General features: G+C 40.9%; 1 protein-coding gene across 1 annotated transcript in view; it reads right to left on the bottom strand.

Moving 5' to 3' along the window:
• The window catches only part of LOC309415057 (proprotein convertase subtilisin/kexin type 5-like), a gene marked incomplete at both ends in the record, with an annotated part of 280,059 nt that overhangs the window by 145,105 nt on the left and 112,488 nt on the right, over nucleotides 1-22,466 (bottom strand). Inside the window, one exon of the mRNA XM_082012448.1 lies at nucleotides 15,488-15,660. Within this exon, the coding sequence (XP_081868574.1) occupies nucleotides 15,488-15,660 (173 nt within the window). The remainder of the gene's footprint in view (nucleotides 1-15,487; nucleotides 15,661-22,466) is intronic.

Raw genomic sequence — 22,466 nt, 5'->3', positions numbered from 1 at the left:
TACTAGTACCACCTTTTCCTTGGTCAGCAAGTTGCAAGGGAGATAAGTGATATGAAAGGCCCTTTTTTTTCCAGTGCAAGAGCATGGAAGGGTTAATCTGCAAAAACCAGAGCCAGGATGAAAATTTTGGTAATAACATCTTTAGAATTTCCTAACACTATTAAAAGAACATCCTCCACTCCAAGTGCATGCATTTGTATTTGTGTGTGTGTGTGCACACAACTTTATGAGTGAATGCCTTACTGGTACTGGCAGGTACCATTATAAGGTAGAGGTCTTCATACATCAGTCTAAGGAAAATCAGCAGCCCACATATTTGTAAGTTGATTCTAACACACTTCTACTTAATAAAAACAGTTTCCATCTACCAGGTTGTACTGGGTTTACGTGGCAAGGTTTTGGTAGTGGGAGGGCTATAGGGGTGGCTTCTATGACAAGATGCCAGAAGCTTACCCTGTGTCTGACAGAACCAGTGCCAGCTGGCTCCAAGACAGACCCGCTGCTACCCAAAGGTGAGCCAATCGGTGACACTGATGGCACCTCTGTGATAACATATTTAAGAAAGTGTAAAAACCACTGCAACAGCAGCTGTGAGAAAGAGGAGTGAGAATAGGTGAGAGGAACAACTATGCAGACATCAAGGTCAGTGAAGAAGGAGGGGGAGGGGGTGCTCCAGGTGCCAGAGAAGAGATTCCCCTGCACCCTGTGCAGAAGACCATGGGGACATGCAGGTTGCCCCCTTGCAGCCCACAGAGGACCACATCAGAGTAGATATCCACCCTGGAGCCCGTGGAGGACCCCACACTGGAGCAGGTGGATGTGCCCTGAAGGAAGCTGTGACCCCATAGAGAGGTCACGCTGGAGCAGGTTCCTGGCAAGAACTGCAGCCCATGGAGAGGAGCCCACACAGGAACAGGTTTTCTGGCAGGACCTGGGGACCCATGGGGGACCCATGCTGAAGCAGTCCATTCCTGAAGGACTGCACCCCATGGAAAGGAGCCATGCTGGAGCAATTCTTGAAGAACTGCAGCCTGTGGGAAAGACCCACATTGGAGAAGGTTGTGAAGGACTGTCTCCCATGGGAGAGTCCCCACGCTGGAGCAGGGAAAGAGCACGAGGAGGAATCACAGGATCATTAAGGTTGGAAAAGACCTCTAATATCATCAAGTCCAACCATCAAGGTTGGAAGGAGCAGCTGCGACAGTGTTATGAACTGACCGCAACTCCCATTCCCCATCCCCCCTGCCACTGCCCAGGGGGAGCAGGTAGATGAGCCAGGAGTAAAGTTGAGCCTGGGAAGAAGGCAGGGGTGGGGGAAAGGTGTTTTTAGTTTTGTTCTGATTTCTCACTATCCTACTCTGTTACAGTTAATTGGCAATAAGTTAAATTAATCTCCCCCAAGTCAAGTCCGTTTTGCCCATGACAGTAATTTCTGAGTGATCTCCCTGTCCTTATCTCGACCCATGAGCTTTTCCATAATATTTTCTCCCCCTGTCCTGCTGAGGAGGGGGAGTGATAGAGTGGCTTGGTGGGCATCTGTCAGCCATCCAAGGTCAACCCACCACATAAGTATAGTTTGAGCCACTGTAGCAAGATTTAATTATGCTATTTTACTAAGTTTAATCTGGTCTTTCATTTGGTGCTTTACAAGTCAAGTGGCCTTAACCCAGCTTGTGAATCCTAAAGTTTTCTTGCCCATGTTGTGGGACAGAAACTGAATTCCCCAATAATCCTCTCTGTCTACTGAGTGAGTTCTGCTGTCTCTGTGGAAGTTATTAAATTTTCCAAGAGATGAGAGAATAAATGTGAAGGAGCAGGAAACACAGAGGACAGAACCATTGACCTCGAGAAATTAGAGGAACAGGAGCTGCAGTCAGAGACACATAATTTGGCACCAATATGCTACAAATACCACACCCATGAGCAGAAAACATCATGCAAATATAAAATGGAGAGAGAGGGAGGGACAACCTAGGCACACCTAGGGTCTGAATGTTTAATTTCCTATGGTCTCCTTAATACTGTTGTAAAAATGCTTCCAATAACAAAGACTACTGATGGGAAGTGAGAATGATCATGATGGGGAAGCTGGAAAAGGCAGCCCATGAGATGACTTCTTCCTTAAAAACTAATTCATAAAATGGAAATGTTCATAATTGAAGTTGTAGAGCACAGTTCAGTATTCTGGAAACCTAAAAAATTTATTATGTGGGCACAATTTTAAGCCAGGAACCAAGGATCACAACATCCTGCAAGATGCATCTATGAGATGCAGCATCACCTTGCTTCTGGGTTCCACTCATTTCTGTACTCCTTGGGAGCTTGATGCCACCGCCTCACATAGAGGCAAGATGATGCCAATCTGCTGACTAGCAGAATTTTGCTTTTGAGAAGCAGCATCTCCTAGCTCCTACTGACTTCTACCAGCACACTTAACCTCTAATTTGGGAATGAGAAATATAGTCTGGCACACCACCCTTAAAAGACTGGTGAATCTTCTGTAAACTGTACGACACTCTCACTTTAAACCAGGCATCTCTCCTAAAGACATAATGGTAAGCTGAGAGTCCCAGACAGCAATACTGAAGTGTTATCAGAAGAAAACAGGCTCAAAGATCCTTTTTATTAAAATAGTCTCTCCTGTGGGTATCAAAAGCAAAAGCTCATGAACAAAAGGAGAAATTTCTGAGGCCATGAATTCTGTTGAGGTATCCATGCTCTCAGAAAAATGCATCAATTCATCAAAACTGTGTGTCTAAAGGTTCTGTACAAAGAAATGAACAATAAGCGTAACAAGTGTGTGTGTGTATATATATAATGTAATGATGCATGTTTCAGAGAATGTCTACAAATGAAATCCTGTGGTTTTATATTGGCATTCCCATTTTTACTATTAGGAAAACAACGAAGTCAAGAAAGAATTTCCTAGTGCTGCAACTAACATATGCACAATACATATACAATGTACAAAATCTATTACTACTTATAAAACACAATTATTATCTTACATTGTTGAAAGGGCAAGATGTTGCTAGTACAATTAAATTTTTTGGCTATTTCTGAAACAACTTCTTTATTAAGAAAAAGAATGACAAAATAATTAATCATGGCAAAAAGAAGGAAATATATTCTATTGTTGTAGGATGTGATACCTTCAAAATGTTGAAGTGTGAAAATATTTTATGTGCACTTAAAAAAGTAACGTATTGAGCAACCACAAACAAAAATGCATTAACACAATAATTATTGGGATATATCAGTGGAACATTTCAACATGCATCCTTGCATATTTATTTTATTCTTCACTAGAACAGCTTAAACAGCTCCAAGATACTCCCCATAGAGCTATAATTAGTGCTTAAAGTTCAACCAAAAGAAACACTGGCTGAAACCTGAGATGTGATCCTGTTGAATGCTGGAATAAATTTATCATTTTCCTAAACAAAATAGAGCCAGCTACAGGGCTGCATGAATCACAGTTCTGGTTTAGGCTATCTCTCCATATTATCATTACTATTGTTATTGTTGCTGATGTTGTTACTGGGATAAAGCAAGCTGTATATTGTATAGATCTGTGACAAAACAATAGCTAGGTTTTCCAAAATTTATGTTACATAAGAGTCTCTAGTTAATGATAAGTGAAATTGTCTCTGCTCGCAAAGCCAAAATAAGCAGGCACTGTACAAAAGATATCTGCATCGGGACTGGATAATGAACAGATTTCACCTCCCTACTTTATGGAGAGGATACAGGCAGTTCTTATTACCTTTATATTGCCATCTGATTAAACTCTCCAGAAAGGAATCTATGTCTATCAGATCCACAGAACTATAGTTTCAGTAGTTATATCCCACTCTTCCTTATAGAACTCTTCTGGTTTTCAGCTGTCTATTGAACTTTTGGGGGATTTTCTGCATATCTAGCTCTTTTTGGTAGAAGAGCAGAAAATAAGACTGCTTTGCTGCTAGCTCTGCAGACTGAGGACTGCAGTAATCCCTTTGTTCAGTTGCTATCCCATAGTATTTGTCTGGGAAGAAACAACCCACTTAGACTGTGTGCAAAATCATTGCCCTCAATGTTTTGTGCCTTAAATTTCTGTAAAATTCTATGTACAGAAAACTCTTGAGGCCAAACTTCCAGCAATGCAACTTTAAGAAATCTACTTTTCTTCCCACATGATGCATAGGAATGCATAGATTCTGCTGTTGTTCAAGTCCTTACAATTCTATGAGGAAAGGGAATAAGTGATTTCCCCATGCAAAGTAACCAGATTTATGTTTGTGGTGAGTTGACCCTGGCTGGATGCTAGGTGCCAATCAAAGCCCCTCTATCACTCCCCCTCCTCAGCTGGACAGGGGAGAGGAAAATGTAACAAAAAGCTTGTGGGTCGAGTTAAGGACAGGGAGAGGTCACTCACCAATTACTGTCATGGGCAAAACAGATTCGACCTGTGGAAATTAGTTTAATTTATTACCAATCAAATCAGAGTAGGGCAATGAGAACTAAAATCAAATCTTAAAACACCTTCCACCCACCCCTCCCTTCTTCCTGGGCTCAACTTCACTCTGGATTTTCTCTACCTCCTGCCCCCGAGCAGCACAGGGGGACGGGTAATGAGGGTTGCAGTCAGTTCATCACACGTTGTTTCTGCCATCCTTCCTCCTCAGGGGGAGGACTCCTCACACTCTGCCCTGCTCCAGCGTGGGGTCCCTTCCCATGGGAAACAGTTCTTCACAAATTGCTCCAGCCTGAGTCCCTTCTATGGGGTACAGTCTTTCAGGAACAGACTGCTCCAGCATGAGTCCCCCATGGGGTCACAAGTCCTGCCAGCAAACCTGCTCCAACATGGACTCCTCTCTCCACGGGTCCACAGGTGCTGCCAGGAGCTTGCTCCAGTGTGGACTTCCCACGGGGTCACAGCCTCCTTCAGGGCACATCCACCTGCTCTGGCGTGTGGTCCTCCACAGGCTGCAGGTGGATATCTGCTCCATTGTTAACCTCCATGGGCTGCAGGAGGACAACCCGCCGTACCATGGTCTTCACCACGAGCTGCAGAGGAGTCTCTGCTCCGGTGCCTGGAGCACCTCCTCCCCCTCCTTCTTCACTGACCTTGGTGTCTGCATAGTCATTTCTTTCACATATTCTCACTCCTCTCTTTCTGACTGCAGTTCCACAGGTTTTTTTCCCCTTCTTAAATATGTTTTGACAGAGACGCTACCACCGTCGCTGATTGGCTCAGCCTTGGCCAGCAGCAGGTCCATCTTGGAACTGGGCTGTCATTGGCTCTATTGGACATAAGGGAAGCTTCTAGCAGCTTCTTGCAGAAGCCACCCCTGTAGTCCCCCCCACCAAAACCTTGCCACACAAACCCAAAACAGTGTTTCAAAAAATGCACTCTCTGAAATGCATATACTTTAAGTGTATGGAAAGAGGCACATTGTGCCAAAGTTGCTTTTCAGTATTGGCATTCCATCTTAAGACTACCCCGCATGAAGAATGGTGTGGGGTTTTTATTTTCAAATATATCACCTGTTTCAAGTTAGGTACCTAAAACCAGAGGTCCCTTTTGACAACTGGTCCAACAGCAGTAATGCTATTCTGGCTTGTTACAGCAGTTTCCATATAGGAGTGAGAGATAGGATGAGGTAACTAAACAGATTCTGTTTCCAGTACACTTTGTGACATTGTAAGGAAACAGGACGTTTTGAAGAATATTTTCCTGTAACTCTCATTCCAAGTTTTCCTTCCTTTTGGATTTGTATATTCTACTGAATGTAATTTAAGAACATTTCTGGTACAGAATTTCATTTTCTGAAATTTCTTTTTTTGTACTATATCTTGACCATCTGTGAAAAACCTCACTTTCCACACAAAGTAAAGAAGAGGAAATTTAACAATAGCTTTGTTTATATAGTTTATATATTTCAAAAAGAAAATAATGTGCATAGTATCATAGTTCATCCAGGTATCACTGAGCCTAAACTCGACTGTTTCATTTACTGGAAGACAGTATCCCTAATTTTGCTTTGGCTGAATACTGAAAGTTGCTAACTACATGTAAATGGAAGATCAAATAATTATTGTTAGCTTAATGTTAAGGTTGCCACATACCCTGATTTTTGCTTGGTAGTCTCAGTTTGGAGAAAACTAGATCACATCAGGTATAAACTGTACTTGCAAAAGGCATTCTGAGATACATATCAGCCAAATGCAAGGTAATAGACCAGGAAACGAAGACTGTAGGTAACACATACAGGAGACTGGACGACCTGTTGTAAAACAGTGACTCTGAAAGGGAGTTTAGGGTCATGACAGATAAACAATTGGCAATGAGCTTCCATAAAATTTAGTTTGATCCTTGGATCTGTGTATTGGGTCTGGCTGAGATGGAGTTAATTTTCCCCATAGTAGCCCTCATACTGCTGTGCTTTGTATTGGTAGCTAGAAAGGTGTTGATAACACACCAGTGTTTTGGCTACCACTGAGCAGTGCTCACACAGCTTCAAGGCTGTCTCTCCAACATTCCCCGCCCCCCCACCAGTAGGCTGGGGGTGGGCAAGATCTTGGGAGGGGACATAGCCAGGACAGCTGACCCAAACTGGCCCCCCACATCTTGCTGAGGGGGGGAGTGATAGAGTGGCTTGGTGGCACCTGGTGTCCAACCAAGGTCAACTCACCACAGTCTGTAAGCTAGGTGAATATGAATATGTGCAGGGAATAGGGAAACAGTACTACCCCTGCATAGAGAAGTTCATGCCCTATTCTGGTAGCCACACTTGAAAAACTGATGCTTGGAACCAGAAAGTATTTCGAGAAAGAACTACAGGAAGAACTGTGGTTTGGAAATTGTGACTAATAGAAAGAGACTGAATATAGAAAACATTATTCTTCAAGGCTTTATAACAGATTTTGAAGGACACAGTAAGAGACATCAAAGTTAATGGAAACAGGTTAAAATGCAACATTTAGACTGACAGATAAGTCTGTTAAGTTCTTCTCTGACAACTTATTTTATACAGAGAAATGCATTTAATACAGTCTATCTGGTTTCTGCAAAACATTTACTGATCCCTCAAAGAAATCAGTAACAAAACAGAAGGACATTAAGATTAATATAACAGCAAGATGGAGGTGAAAATAACTGCACTGGAGATGATATGGTGTGCTGGTTTTGGCTGGGATAGAGTTAACTTTCTTCATAGAAGCCAGTATGAGGCTATGTTTTGGAGTTGGGATGAAAACAGCATTGATAACACATTGATGTTTTAGTTATTGCTGAGCAGTGCTTACATAGAATCAAGGCCTTTTCTGCTTCTCACACCACCCCACCAGTGAGTAGGCTGGGGGTGCACAAGAAGTTAGGAGGGGACACAGAGGGGACAGCTGACCACAACTGACCAAAGGGGTATTCCATACCATATGATATCACACTCAGCAATAAAGGCTGGGGAAAGAAGGAGGAAGCGGGGGCATTCAGAGTGATAGCCTGTCCTGGTTTCAGCCAGGGTAGAGTTAATTTTCTTCATAGAAGCCAGTGTGAGGCTATGTTTTGGATTTGGGATTAAAATAATGTTGATAACGTGCTGATGTTTTGAATTGTTGCTAAGTAGTCAAACACAGTCCAGCTTCTCGTGCTGGCCTGCTAGCAAGAAGGCTGGGGGTGCACGGGAAGCTGGGAGGGGACACAGCCAGGACAGCTGACCCAGGCTGACCAAAAAGATATTCCATACCATATGACGTTATGCTCAGCATATAAAGCTGGGACGAAGAAGGAAGGACTGGAGGGACATTCGGAATTATGGCATCTGTCTTCCCAAGAAAACATTACGCGTGATGGAGCCCTGCTTCCCTGGAGGTGGCTGAACACCTGCCTACCGATGGGGAATAGTGAATGAGTTCCTTGGTTTGCTCTGCTTGCATGCGTGACTTTTGCTTTGCTTATTAAACTGTCTTTATCTCAAATCATGAGTTTCTTCACTTTTACTCTTCCGATTCTCTCCCCCATCCCACCTTGGGGGAGTGAGTGAGCGGCTGTGAGGTGCTTAGTTTCTGGCTGGCGTTAAACCATGACATGTGGGCTGTGCTGAAAGAACTACTGGGCTTGAGCAAGTTATGAGTAAAGTATTTTAAGGATGAGCCATGGAAACAGAGTTATGTGGTTTCAACATAAAAAGCAAGGACATACTAAAGATGAATTTACTATTTGTGATAATCTGCATTCAAGAAAATAATTCAGTCTGGCAGGCGTGGAGAAAAGCACCACTATGATGACTAAGGAGATGGAGAGTCAAGTTTTTAAGAAGTGACTAATGAGCATGGCTTGTTTAGCAAAGCAAAATGAAGGCTGAGAGGGGATGGGATTGTGTTCTATAAATGTCACAAGCAAAAATGGAGGAGAGAAGCTGTATAAGCTAAAGCTCAAATGGGCAGAAACTGCACATGAGTAAATCTGGCTATAAGTTTCATGAAAGTCTAATCAATAGATTAGTGATGGCTGTGAAACAGTCTCACAACAGAAACAGGGCGGGGGAACGATTTAACTGGTTCTAAAATAGAAATTGCTAATTGTATTTACAGGATGTGATGCCTGTGATAGAAAAGAACTGTACTGAATGACTTACAAGGTGATTTCCTGTCTTATGGTCCTATGTTCCAATTTAATTTATCCAAGAGAGCATTTGGCCAAAATATGTATTTACTTACATGAGATTTCTAACACCATCAGATTCATCATAAATTTAGCAGAAAAGGAATTTTACAATGAAAAGGAAACTAACAAATTGAGATGAGCAATAAGGTATATATCTTTAATAATGAAGGTAGTTAGCAGCTTGCACAGTTGTGGACAGGTTCTCTCTGGGTATTTCAGTCAAGACTGCCTCTTCCCAAGAGATGTAGAATAAACAAAATAATAGATGAATCTAGAAAAGAGGGAGATTAATGCAGTTATAATTGGATGAAATTTCCTGGTCTGGCTTATGGTGAAGCCTAGGACTAGATAATAATTCTTAGAACTACTAAAAGTATTTCAAGCCACTGGTAGTGTCTCATGATGTCAGAAGGAAGAGTTACAATATTAAAAATCAAAGAACCTAACTTTGTTAATTATGGTACACAGTCAATCCCCACCTGTAAAACTGAGTCTCCCAAAGTTTAAGTCAATATGTTGGAGTAAATACAGCACTACATAACCAGATATTGCATCATAGAAGATATGCAATATGTGTAACAGATAAATGCCAGGACCTAACATCAGGGTACATCAGCATACTGGAAGTCATGTTTTCTGAGTCCTTCCCCCAAGTAGTTTTTTTCAAGAAGTTTTTAGCTAACTAGAACTGTGCATGAACTCTGGTGCATGCAAAACTTATCCATGTATGATCTGAGATATGCATACACACAAATATGTGTTCATTCAGTCTCAAACTACAGCTGTACAAGATGAACATACACAATACACAGTTTTAAAAATCTGGTCTTAACCTCTACGCACCACAATATTTCAGTGTATAAAATGATAGACATTTGGAAATTATTTTGGGACATTTGACTGGAAGTCTCTTTACAGTAATTTCTGACTTCAATTTTTATAGTGCAATCCTCCAGCAAAGCAGAACAGAATAATTTCTTTTCTGTAGGTAATTGTGGTGGGTTGACCTTGGCTGGCCACCAGATGCCCACCAAGCTGCTCTATCACTCCCCCTCCTCAACAGGACAGGGGGAGAAAATATGATAGAAAAGCTCATGGGTCGAGATAAGGACAGGGAGATCACTCAGAAATTACTGTCATGGGCAAAACGGACTTGACTTGGGGGAGATTAATTTATTGCCAATTAATTGTAACAGAGTAGGATAGTGAGAAATCAGAACAAAACTAAAAATACCTTTCCCTCACCCCTGCCTTCTTCCCAGGCTCAACTTCACTCCTGGCTCGTCTACCTGCTCCCCCCAGGCAGCACAGGGGGATGGGGAACGGGAGTTGCAGTCAGTTCATAACACTTCATCTCTGCCGCTCCTTCCTCCTCACGCTCTTTCCCTGCTCCAGCGTGGGGTCCCTCCCACAGGAGACAGTCATTCGTGAACTTCTCCAGTGTGGGTCCTTCCCACAGGCTGGGCTGCTCCTACATGTGTTCCTCTCCAAGGGTCACAGTTTCTTCCAGGAGCCTTCTCATGTGTGGGCTCTCCATAGGCTGCAGCTTCTTTCAGGGCACATCCACCTGTTCTGGTGTGGGGTCCTCCATGGGCTGCAGGGTGGATATCTGTGCCACCGTGGACCTCCACAAGCTGCAGGAGCACAACCTGCTTCACCATGGTCTTCACCACGAGCTGCAGGGGAATCTGTGCTCCAGTGCCTGGAGTACTTCCTCCCCCTCCTTCTTCACTGTCCTTGATGTCTGCATAGTTGTTCCTCTCACATATTCTCATTCCTCTTTCTCACAGCTGCTGTTGTGCAGCGTTTTTTTACCCTTTCTTAAATATGTTATCAGAGGTGCCATCAGTATCACTGATTGGCTCAGCTTTGGGCAGTGGCAGCTCAATCTTGGAGCCAGCTGGCACTGGCTCTATCGGACATAGGGGAAGCTTCTGGCATCTTCTCACAGAAGCCACCCCTGTCGCCCTCCCACTCCCAAAATCTTGCCATGTAAACCCAATACAAATGAGTATAGCATGTAAAATGTGAGGCAATCATCTTAAAATCGAGTGGTGCCTTAATTTTTTTTTCTTTTTTGAATCAAGGAAAGGCTTTTGTGTTCTTCCTTTTGTCCCAGATTCAGCAAAGTTTTATTACAGTTTGGTCACAAACATATGTTGCAATGCTAAGCCTATTTATTCTTGAACACAGGGTGCTATGTGGCGTCATATATCCAATCTTATCTTGAATATGTTACTTTTGGACATACTGCCCTTTGTTTTATTTTTTCAAGCAAGTTCTGTGTGATTATAATGGAATTGTTTTTGAGATTATTAGATCTACAAATTATAATATATTTATATGTAAAACACAGGCTTCCAGGATTTTTCATCCTTATAACAACAGCATATCAAAAAAATAGAAATTGTTTACTAGTAAAAGTCTTCAAGTATGCAAATTTAATAGAATTAAACAAAATACCCTAAAGATGACAGAAAAACATTGTACTTGAGACAGGTTTAAAAATTCCTTTAGTCTTCCTTTGCCCTGATCCTGGGTAGAATTTTAATGCAAATTTAATTCTGGTGTACATTTTCATTTCATAAATTCAATTATTATTCGGTATCCTTTCTCGAAATAGATTTGTGTATTTCAATTTATGGCATGTTCTGTCTCTGTGGGACTCTATGTAAAAAAATGTATAGTCATTTATCTTTTCTATTTTGTGCTGGATCTGGAAGGAGTAATCATATTAGCTCAGGATATTTAAATATAATAGTAGTTCTAAAACACTCTGCAAGAGATATTAATTGGAATAAAAAGAGCTAAAGTTAAACTAGGCATTTTTTTCAAGGATCCCAGTTTCACATCACACTGACTAAGAAACTGTGGCTCTTGCATCCATTTCATTTTTACTTCATTAATTTAATAAAAAAAAATTCAGTTTAATTATACTTTAATTATTATTCATCACCACCTCTAATTTTCCAATATAAAAAGCCAAACATACTTTCCCTTTCAGAACCATTTACAAAATCTTGACTGCACTTTTTTCTGTCCTGCTTTTTAAAAAATTAATATCCAGTTGTGCCTGCATATGCAGAATAAATGAAGAACATCAGTCTTGAACCTTTTTATAGATCTGAAAGAAGGTCTTGTCAAACTTTTCTGCACCAATGTTGCTTTAATTCACAGGTACTAGATGTAATAGTTATTGTTCAGTTCAATATTTCTAAAAAAGGAAGGTCAAGGCCTGTACACAGCATAATATGCATTTTTTTCCTCCTATTATTATCTGTGCAATCACTGTGACTGCTTGGGGAAATCGGTGTTTGGCAGGGTATTTATCCAGTCTTTACCTTGGACAATGATCTGATTTTTGGCACAGAGATAATTTGCCTTTTCTTCTCCTGTTTGCTTCATCTTTTAAAATTCAACATCTTATGACAGTGTAAAGAAAAATTGAAATGATACCTTTATCTGAAAACTGAAAGGCATGCTTTATTGAAGAGAACACGGAAAACAGATTCGTCTTAAAATTATTTTTGGCCTGCAAACTAAGCCTCTAAGTAAGGTGATGACTGAGGCATAAATATAAAGCCTTTCAGTATATATCACATTTTAAAGAATGAAAATTAAAGAAGTATTAACCTTAACCATTTTATTTTTCTTATTAATATGATTTTCAAAACTATCAGAGTTTTATATAAGTTTTGAAAAGAACTTTTATTTCCTTAGCAGAAGTGAAAAAGCTCTCACAGTCAGAGCTAGACATTTCCAAATACGTGGAAATATGTAAATCTATTCAACCCTGTATGGGCCACTTTGGGCAGAACAAGAGAAGGTTGATAAGATGTAATAAAAGTTCAACCATTAAAAAAAAATAAATTACTTGTGTCAGGAAATATAGCAAGATATTTTTCTGCCATGTTCTCAGAAAAAAGACCTGCTCAGAAGTGTAAAATAAAATACTATGTTTCCATTATATACTGGCGCCTATGAAAACATAGGACAATGTAGTAGTACAATGAAGTTTATTTGTGGTCTGTAGGATATTCTCTCATATTACAGCTATAATAATAATGGAATAATAATGCTTGTAGGTAGATTCTTGCCTATGGAAAATTAATCTATATTCTTGATTTATACCAGATTTATCCAGAGTTTGACATTTTGATGAGAAAATGGCTGAGTTCTTCAGATACAGAAAAATGGGCTAAACTTTTCATGATTGTCTAATCCACATGAAATAAAATATTTAAACTGAAACATACATATGTTTAAATATAAAACTTATTTTGTTCAGTCGCCCTTGTGTCCTGCAGTTCCAGTAGTCTCTTCAACACTTTATTGTTTTTTCTTCTGTGTGATCAATGTCAAGAGCAGAATAGAACAGAATAGAATAGTTCCTCTTGGAAGGGACCTAAAACGATTGTCTAGTCCAACTGCCTGACCACTTCAGGGCTGACCAAAGGTCAAAGCATATTAAGGGCATTGTCCAAATGCCTTTTAAACACTGACAGGCATGGGGCATCGACCACCTCTCTAGGAAGCCTGTTCCAGTGTTTGACCACCCTGTCGGTAAAGAAATTTTTCCTAATATCAAGTCTGAACCTCCCCTGGTGCGGCTTTGAACCATTCCCATGTGTCCTATCACTGGATACCAGGGAGAAGAGATCAGCACTTCCCTCTCCACTTCCCCTCCTCAGGAAGCTGTAGGGAGCAATAAGGTCGCCCCTCAGCCTCCTTCTCTCCAAACTAGACAAACCCAGAGTCCTTAGCCACTACTCATAGGACATGCCTTCCAGCCCCTTCACCAGCTTTGTTGCCCTCCTCTGGATGCATTCAAGTACCTTAACATCCTTTTTAAATTGAGTAGTACGCTGTAGTGGGGTGCTAAGGTGTGCTGATATTCCAGCTGAAAGAAGTAGTAACAATGCATGGGAAGCAATAATGGAGATGCATTCAGCCTTCTTGCAAACTAGTTATATTGCTCTATGAACAACTATTCTAATAATGATTATTAAATACAGCAGAGGTCTCGGGGGGCAGAATCAAAGTCCCTAAATCTGTTTAACTGCTAAGCCCCTGGAATTTCTCACAGGATAAAGTACATGCTTGAGTATTTTGTTATGCTAGGCTTAACATGTTACATACTGTACAACAAGCAAAAGTGTAAGTCTGCAGCTTCATTCAGTGTAGAATGGTCATCATATGACCAAATGAAAGGAAGGCAGTTGTCCATTGCTGCATGGTTGGTAAAGCATTCACAATACTGAATTTTATGAGACATATTTTTAACGTTACATAGCATAAGATGCACACAATCCTTTTCATTAGTTTAGCATTTCAATAATTGCTCTTCATAACACACCTGTCACATTGCGGAGGGCAGGGGGGAGAGTAAGCAATTTATGCAACTTTACCAAGGACACAAAAACAAAACAGTGACACAGCTGTGACTAGTACTGAAGAATTCACAACTCCTAGGCTTGTGCTGCAATATGATGGTTACGGTGATAGTATTAATTTTATGTTGTATTTATTTACAACTTATAGTCAAGTATACTGTAAATCACCTGAAATACTGAACTGTCCATACAGACTGTCAGCTTGACCAGATGCTCTTGTAACTTCTTCTATTATCCCTCTATACCCTGTTTCCTGTTATGACCACTTTTTATGGTATATCTTAAATTAATATAATCTCTCGATGGCAGACACTGTCTCTTACACAAGACACAAGTCTTCCAGGCTCAATGTTAGTTAGTTTGCTACCATCAGTCTTGACACACCAGGTTAAAATTCCTATTGACTTAAATAATAGCTGCACTTTCCAATTTTTCTGCACAGTGTTACTATGTTCCAGTATTAACCCAATAGTTTCATCCTCTTCAAATAAATGTTTTGTACTAATCTTCTCTTTTCTGATCCTAGAGCCACTCACCATTGAACTAAGAAGTCTGCTGCATTCAAAATAATGCTCAAACCTTCAAGTGCGGAGCTTTAAAATGCTTTCCATCCAATCCTATATACTGGAAAGAGGTGTGAGCACTGGAAGACCAGGAATTCCCTGATCTATTTAACATGCAGGAGGGTGAAAGGGAGAACTAAAAATTGGCCTCTGACATCAAATTTCCTCTAATTTCCTCATGTCCTTCTGTGGTCTTATTTGTTTGACAGTTATTTATTAAAGAAAATTGAAAAGGTCGTCTTTTTTATATAGGGATGTTTGGGATTTTGTGTATTGTACTATTGAAGCTCTCTGGACTATATCACACAGAAACTGCAGTTGTAAAAACTGTTAGAGAAATGCATATGTAAGTTATAAAAAGGGTGAATGTTCCCTGAGATTAGACATACACTCTAAAAGAAACATGAGTGCAGATTTTTTTTAGCTCCCAGTTTCCTATCAAATGCACCAAATTTCCATTAAGAAAATAAGTAAAAATGAACAACAAAAGGAAGGAAGGATGAAGGAAAAAGTCAAAGGCTTTTGTTTTATAATTTCATAACAATTTAGAATTGATAATTTGGCACTGCTGTGCAAAGTACAATTTTTCAGTCAGTTTTTCTTGCAGAATTACATTATTATGTCAGGGAAGTTTTAAAGGACACTGAGGATGATATATTCAAATTGACAATGAAGAAAATTATCTGATACTTAAGGAAGGATTGAACATCTAGTTGCTATAGAATGGAAATGCATTTTTCATTTTACACAAATGAAACTTTTCTTCTTTCCTTAAGAATATGACTCTTCCCCATGCAGTGCACTTGTACATAATGGGCACATGTACCCTTACACCCGCACACAAGAGCAGATCCAGGATATGCACTTTGATGCCAACCTACCATTCTGATGCCATTCTCAAAGGCCTGACGTGCTAGAGAAGCAGGTCCATCCACAGTCTTACCGTCATCATCAGGCCCCCAGCTGGCACTGTAGATGTGGATATGTTGGGGATTAAGGCTCAGAGACTTTGCTTCTATCATGTCTGTCACATCTCCATCCAGCATCCGTACACCTTCAGAACAAAAGACACAAAGAACAGGACAACCAAACTCAAAGTGCTTTTTTTCCCCTCAGAGAAAATTGTTGTGTAGGACATTGGACTGAATGATCATAAAGATCTCTACTGTAAAAAAAAAAAAATCTGTTTGGATATGTGATGGAAAAGAAGTTAGTCAAGGTCTTTTAAATGATAGTAGAGGAAATTGGTTGATGAGAAGCTCAACATGACCCGGCAAAGTGTGCTTGCAGCCCAGAAAGCCAACCTTATCACGAGCTGTATCAAAAGAAGCATGACCAGCAGGTCAAGGGAGGTGATTCTGCCCCTCTACTCCGCTCTGGTGAGACACTGGTGAGTACTGCATTCAGCTCTGGAGCTCTCAGCACAGGAAAGACATGGACCTGTTGGAGTGGTTCCAGAGGAGGGCCACAAAAATGATCAGAGGGCTGGAGCACATCTCCTATGAGGACAGGCTGAGAGAGTTGGGGTTGTTGTTCAGCCTGGAGAAGACTCCGGGGAGATCTTATTGCAGCATTCCAGAACCTGTGTTGAAGGTATGCAAGGAATTAAGCTGGGGGTATTGCTTAGTCTCTGTGAGCAGTTAACAAGGCCAACCTTGAGGGAAGGAACAAGGTAATCACAAAAGGAACACAACTACTGAACCTTGAGTGAACTATCCTAATTAACATCTAATTAACATATAATTGGCATAATAGAAACCTGCCTCTGGGTGGGGAAAGCCCCTTACTTACAAAAGTCCCTTCCTCACTGAGCATGCGCAGTAAAAAAGAAGGCTGCTGTGACTTTAAGTGGAGACGAGGCTTGTGAGAATCAATAGGAACAATGGTGACTGAGACAACTTTTAAAAATACTGATAACTGTTGCTCGAAGTGTATAAATATTTTCCATGTGTTAACTTGGAAGGATGAGCCTTTGACAGAAAGGTGGAAAGGACCACACTTGGTACTCCTGATGACGAACACATTTGGATGTGTTTCCCTGATGAAAAAAAAAATGCTTCTATATGAAAAAATACAAATAGGGATTAATATTTTTGTCTGTCTTCAAGTTTAAAGAATTACCTACAAGTCAGTTTATCCACTGTATAGCCTTTGAACTGTAACAAGAAACTTTTATACTAAAGAAAACTTAAAAAAACCTTGAACCTTGAAATGTTTATATTTCTCACTTGAAGATATTATCTGCTTTGCTTTTTCCTTTTATACTGCAGCACTTAATTTGAAATATTCATAGCCCTAAGTGCGCTGACAGACATAAACACAAGATCTCTGTTGACAGATAAACACCGCATTTTTTCTTTGTTATATGAAATTGCAAAGAAGAAACAGGAGAAAGCCCTTGTGTACAGGTGGATTATGCAGTATAAGTATACATAGTAGCAAGGCGATTACAGAAAGTTATTAACAAATACCCTATGCATAACATTATTCAACCTGAAACTACAATTTTGTGAACATCTTCCATTGTGCAGAAGAGTCTTTTTAAAGGTACAATCGGAAATTTTTGTGTAAAAAAAATCCATTAATGTGGGTTTTGAAAAGTCAATGTGCCAGCCCTTGTAAAGTGAATGGCACCATAATGTTTTAAGAGCACTAGAATAAATAAGGTAGACTTAAAGCTGAAAACTGAGAATATCTTAAAGTTGTTTTTTAATGAACTGTAACATTTTGATTGAGTTTAAGATTGAATCGAGTATGGACTGCTGCGAGAGTGCCAATCAGAATACAATACTCCGATTTTATCAGTAAAAAAGCCCCGCTTGCAGGAATACCGTTTGGTCCAGGATTTCCATGCCATCAATCAAATTGTAGTTGATGTGCATCCTGTGGTGCCAAATCCATATACCTTGCTGACCACAATGAATGATTCTAACGCTTATTTCACTGTTTTAGACCTGAAAGACGCCTTCTTTTGCATCCTTTTAGAGGAAAACAGCCAGGAGATGTTTGAGTTCGAATGGGAGAGTTCTGCCACAGGATGAAAAACACAGCTGTGCTGGACTGTGCTTCCCCAAGGATTTAAGAGTAATCCTACATTGTTCGGTAATGTACTTGCCAAGGAACTGGAGCAATGGCAAGGTAGGAATTCATCAACTACCTTATTACAATATGTGGACGATATTTTATTGGGAGCAGATACTTTTGAACAATGTAAAGAAAGCACGATCAGTCTGCTTAACTTTCTAGGACTGGCAGGGTATAGGGTATCTCAGAATAAGGCCCAAATTGTGCAGAGAACTGTGAGATATTTGGGCTTTGAAATTTCCCAAAGAGAAAGAAGGTTAGGAACAGAACAGAAGGAGGCCATTTGTCAAATTGGTCCCCTGAGGTCCAAGAAAGAACTACGAGGATTTTGGGGAATGGCAGGCTGGTGTCATATCTGGGTACCCAATTTTGGACTTATGGCTAAGCCACTATATGAAGCAAACAAAGGCTCTGGAGAGGTATTAGAATGGACCCTGGAGTGTCGAAAGGGATTTGATGACATAAAGATAGCATTAATGAATGCTGTCCCATTCATAGTGTGGGACAATCACCAATTGATTCAAATTCACAGTGGGGCAATGAGAATTTCAGCCCCATTTCCAGTTGGACTAGAGGGCACACTCAGCCTGTTATTCAGGCTCCCTTGAGACAAGCGGTGGGACCGGAAGGATTGACGGTTTTTCTACATGTTCTGTTCACTACCTCTGACCTGTTAAATTGGAAACAATTTGTTGGTTTATATAGAGAAAATCCTGAAGGAATGCACCAACTTTTAGAGACTCTAACGCTGACTCACAGTCCTAGTTGGGGAGATGTACAAGCATTATTAAATACTTTCTTTACAGCAAAGGGAAAAAGAATGATAATAAAAAGCCAGGGAAGAAGGTGAGAAAAGAAATAGACAGGAGGACCCTGGGGATTATTTGCCTACTAGAAAAGATCCAGTGTGGGATCCTAACAGGGGGGAGGAAAGGCCCAGCTGAAGCAATACCAACAATTAGTATTATATGGGGTCTGGCACGGAGTACCGAAATCGAAAAATGTGTCCCCTCCCACCTTCCCGTGCACACCCCCCCCCCCGCCTCCTCACTGGCAGGCCAGCATGAGAAGCTGGACAGTCCTTGACTGCTTAGCAACAGCTGAAAACATCAGTATGTTATCAACATTCTTTTCATCCCAAATCCAAAACACAGCACTGTGCCGACTACTAGGAAGAAAATTAACTCTATACCAGCCAAAACCAGGACAGAGGTGAGACAGGGCCCCAATGAAAATCCATCAGCCTTTTACACGAGGTTATGTGAAGTAGCTAGAAAATGGATGGACTTGAATCCGGACGATGAGACAAATCAGAGGATGTTCAATATGTTGTTCATTGGGCAGCGCCTCAGGATACAAGGAGAAAGTCGAGGGGGCTGGGGGAATGTCGATTTCACAATTCATAGAAATAGCATATAAAGTGTATAACGACTGGGATGAGAGAGAAAGAAAAAGAAAAACAGAGCAGAATGAGGTTGCAAGCATCTTTGCTGGCAGCAGCATTAAATAGAAACAATGTCAAGGGAAAGGTAGAGGAAGAGGTGGACGCAGTGGTATAATGCAGGGAAGAGGCCCACAGAACTGAACCCCTGGTTCCAGTTAAGCTGGGGAACGAGACCATAGATTTTTTAATTGACAGTGTGGCCACTCGTTCGGTAATCACTAGTTGTAAAGGGCCCCTAAGCAAAACTACTATACTGATTGTTGGGACAACAGGAAAGAGAACATTGAGGTCATTTTTACCACCTATGGAATGTACAATTGGAAATACTAAACTAATTCATGAGTTTCTGTATAGGCCAGAATGCCCCCTTCCACTGCTAGGGCGGGACTTGTTATGTGGATTGAATGCACAAGTAACTTTTTCTGAGAACTCTCTACAGCTTCACATCCCACCTGAAATGGCATGGAAGGCACAAATCTGCCTACTGACAGACAAAACCCTGGAAAAGCCTGGAAACATCCTGGACACAATATTGAATGTAGTAATTCCTTTGGCATGGGCCTCAAAGAAACCAGGTAAAGTGAAAAATGTAACTTGGATTAAAATAGAACTAAAGCCAGAGGCAAAGCTGGTAAGGGTAAATCAGTACCCTATTAGATTGGAAGCATGCAAGGGTCTGAAGCCCTTGATAAATACTTTTATGCAATACAGACTGCTTAGAGAATGTCAATCTGAATTTAATACTCCTATTTTACCAGTAAAGAAGCCTCGTACTGAAGAATATAGACTAGTACAAGACTGGACATACACCCCACTGTACTGAACCCTTACACCTTACTAACTTCAGTACCTGAAACAAATGCCTATTTTCCTGGTTTGGACTTAAAAGATGCTTTCTTTTGTATCCCAGCGGATGAACAAAGCCAAACAATCTTTGCCTTCGAATGGGAAAACCCCACGATGGGAAGAAAGGTGCAGTTGTGTTGGACTGTGCTCCCCCAAGGATTTAAAAACAGCCCTACTCTGTTTGGTAACGTATTGGCAAAAGACTTAGAGCAAGTTTCTCACTAGGGTGAGAATGATAATGTAACTCTGTTACAATGCGTAGCGGAAAAGGGAGAATCAATTGGTGGAAATACCAAAATATTTGAGAGAGACATAAGAATGATGGGTAACCCTGAATCAGCAAGTTCTTACTACAGCCAAAATGATGGAAGCTCTCCTCAAGAAACTACATGAAGAAACTCACGGGGGAGATGATGTTAAGATGAGCAGTGTTAAGAGATATGCTATGAGGCCAAAAATGCAATCAAGTGCAGACCTAATAATAAGAAGGTATAAGACCTGCTGTGCAAACAACCCTAAGATTCAAAGCAAGCTACCAATGGGTGAAGCAAAAAGAGGAATAGTCCCCGGGGAGCACTGGCAAATAGATTTCTCTGAGTTACCAAAGTGTGGGCAATATAAATATCTACTTGTTTTAGTAGACACATTCTCTGGGTGGCCCAAAGCTTTCCCTTGCCGCAACAATTGAGCTAGGGAGGTCATTAAAATTTTACTAAAAAGGGCTTATCCTCTGACAATGGACCTCATTTGATTTTAGAAATAATCCAAGGAGTGTCAAGATTCCTCCAATTGAAATGGGATCTACATACCCCTTGGAGACCACAGCCTAGTGGGAAGGTAGAAAGAATGAATCAGAGCCTTAAAACACAAATTTCCAAATTGTGTCAAGAAACCCAGCTTAAATGAGTAGATATCCTATCAGTTGCCCTGATGAGGATTAGGATTACTCCCCAAGTGAGAGAAGGGATAAGACCCTTTGAAATATTATATGGAAAACCATTTCCCATCAATGAGGTGGGTAGCTGGAGTGATCAGATACACATTAAAGGTGAAGGAATTTTGAAAGATTATTTGTTATCTCTCTCGTGGGTATTATCCTCTTTGCACAGGTATCTCAACCAGCGGGCTCCGCTTCCTTTGGACTCTCCGGTAGATAACTTCAAGCCCAGAGATCTGGTTTACATTCGGACCTGGAAGGATGAACCACTAAAAGAAAAGTGGAAGAGATCAGCTCCTGGATCCACTACATGAGAGTGAAGGGAGCTCCACCAGAGGAACAGTGGACATCTGTACCAACGGGTGCGCTAAAACTAAGACTTTCTAAAATCTCTATGGGCTACTGAACTGTTTATAGTTATAATATGGTTTATGGTAACACTGATCTTTTCAAACTAAATCACAGGGCACCTACAGGAAAGCTGGAGAGGGACTTTTTACAAGGGCATGTAGTGATAGGACAAGGGGTAATGGCTTTAAACTGAAAGAAGGTAAATTTAGATTAGTTATAAGGAAGAAATTCTTCACTTATGAGGGTGGTGAGACAGTGGAACAGGTTGCCCAAAGCAGCTGTGTATGCCCTGTCCCTGGAAGTGTTCAAGCCCAGGCTGGATGGGGCTTTGAGCAACCTGGTCTAGTGGAAGGTGTCCCTGACCATGGCAGGGGGGTTGGAACTAGATGATCTTTAAGGTGCCTTCCAACCCAAACCATTCTATGATTCTATGGAATGATAGAACTCTTTGCACATGGCCCCAAATTTTTAGCTACAAGCTCTCAACCTGTTCATCGCTGTTTTTCAAAGACAGCTCTGTGCAGTCAATCCATTTTTTTACATAGAGGGCAACCCTCCCACCTCTCCTTCCTTGCGTGTCCCTTCTGAACATTTTATAGCCATTGATTGCAATGTTCCAGTCATGTGATTCATCCCAGCAAGTTTCGGTGATAGTGGTTAGATCACAGTTTTCTAGCTGCACAGTGGCTTCCAACTCCTCTTATTTGTTACCCATACTGCATGCATTGGTATATAGGCACTTCAGTTGGGCTACTGACTGTGTCACCTTTTTAGAGTAATACGTCCTAACTCCTTTGAAGCTTTTCACAGGTGTTTCCTTGTTGGTTCCTAATACATCAGCAGCCACGGCTCTTCTCTGTTTCTCAAAACTCCATCCCCTCCCCCCACGGAGTCTAGTTTAAAGCTCTCCTTATAAGTCTGGCCATCTTGTTGGCAAAGACCCTCTTGTCCCACTTGGTCAGGTGAATCTCATCAGCTCCCAAAAGACTTGGTTTCTCAAAGGTAGATCCATGATCATAGAAGCCAATAAATTTAATCACAGAAGTGAGGACCGCTAGGAAATGGAGTAATTTCTTTTCTTTGCTGTTATTTACCAGGGAGAACAACAAACATGCCAGGAGAGAGAAAGAGATAAGGTTTCTGTGGAGAGAAACAAGTAAAGAACAGAAAAATTACTGGAAAAAACGTACTTCAGAAC

Source organism: Phaethon aethereus, assembly GCF_964289735.1.
Source record: "Phaethon aethereus genome assembly, chromosome: W".
NCBI classification, from domain to species: Eukaryota; Metazoa; Chordata; class Aves; order Phaethontiformes; family Phaethontidae; genus Phaethon; species Phaethon aethereus.
Note: the sequence above shows the minus strand (reverse complement) of the source record. Positions and strands in the feature narration are given on the sequence as shown.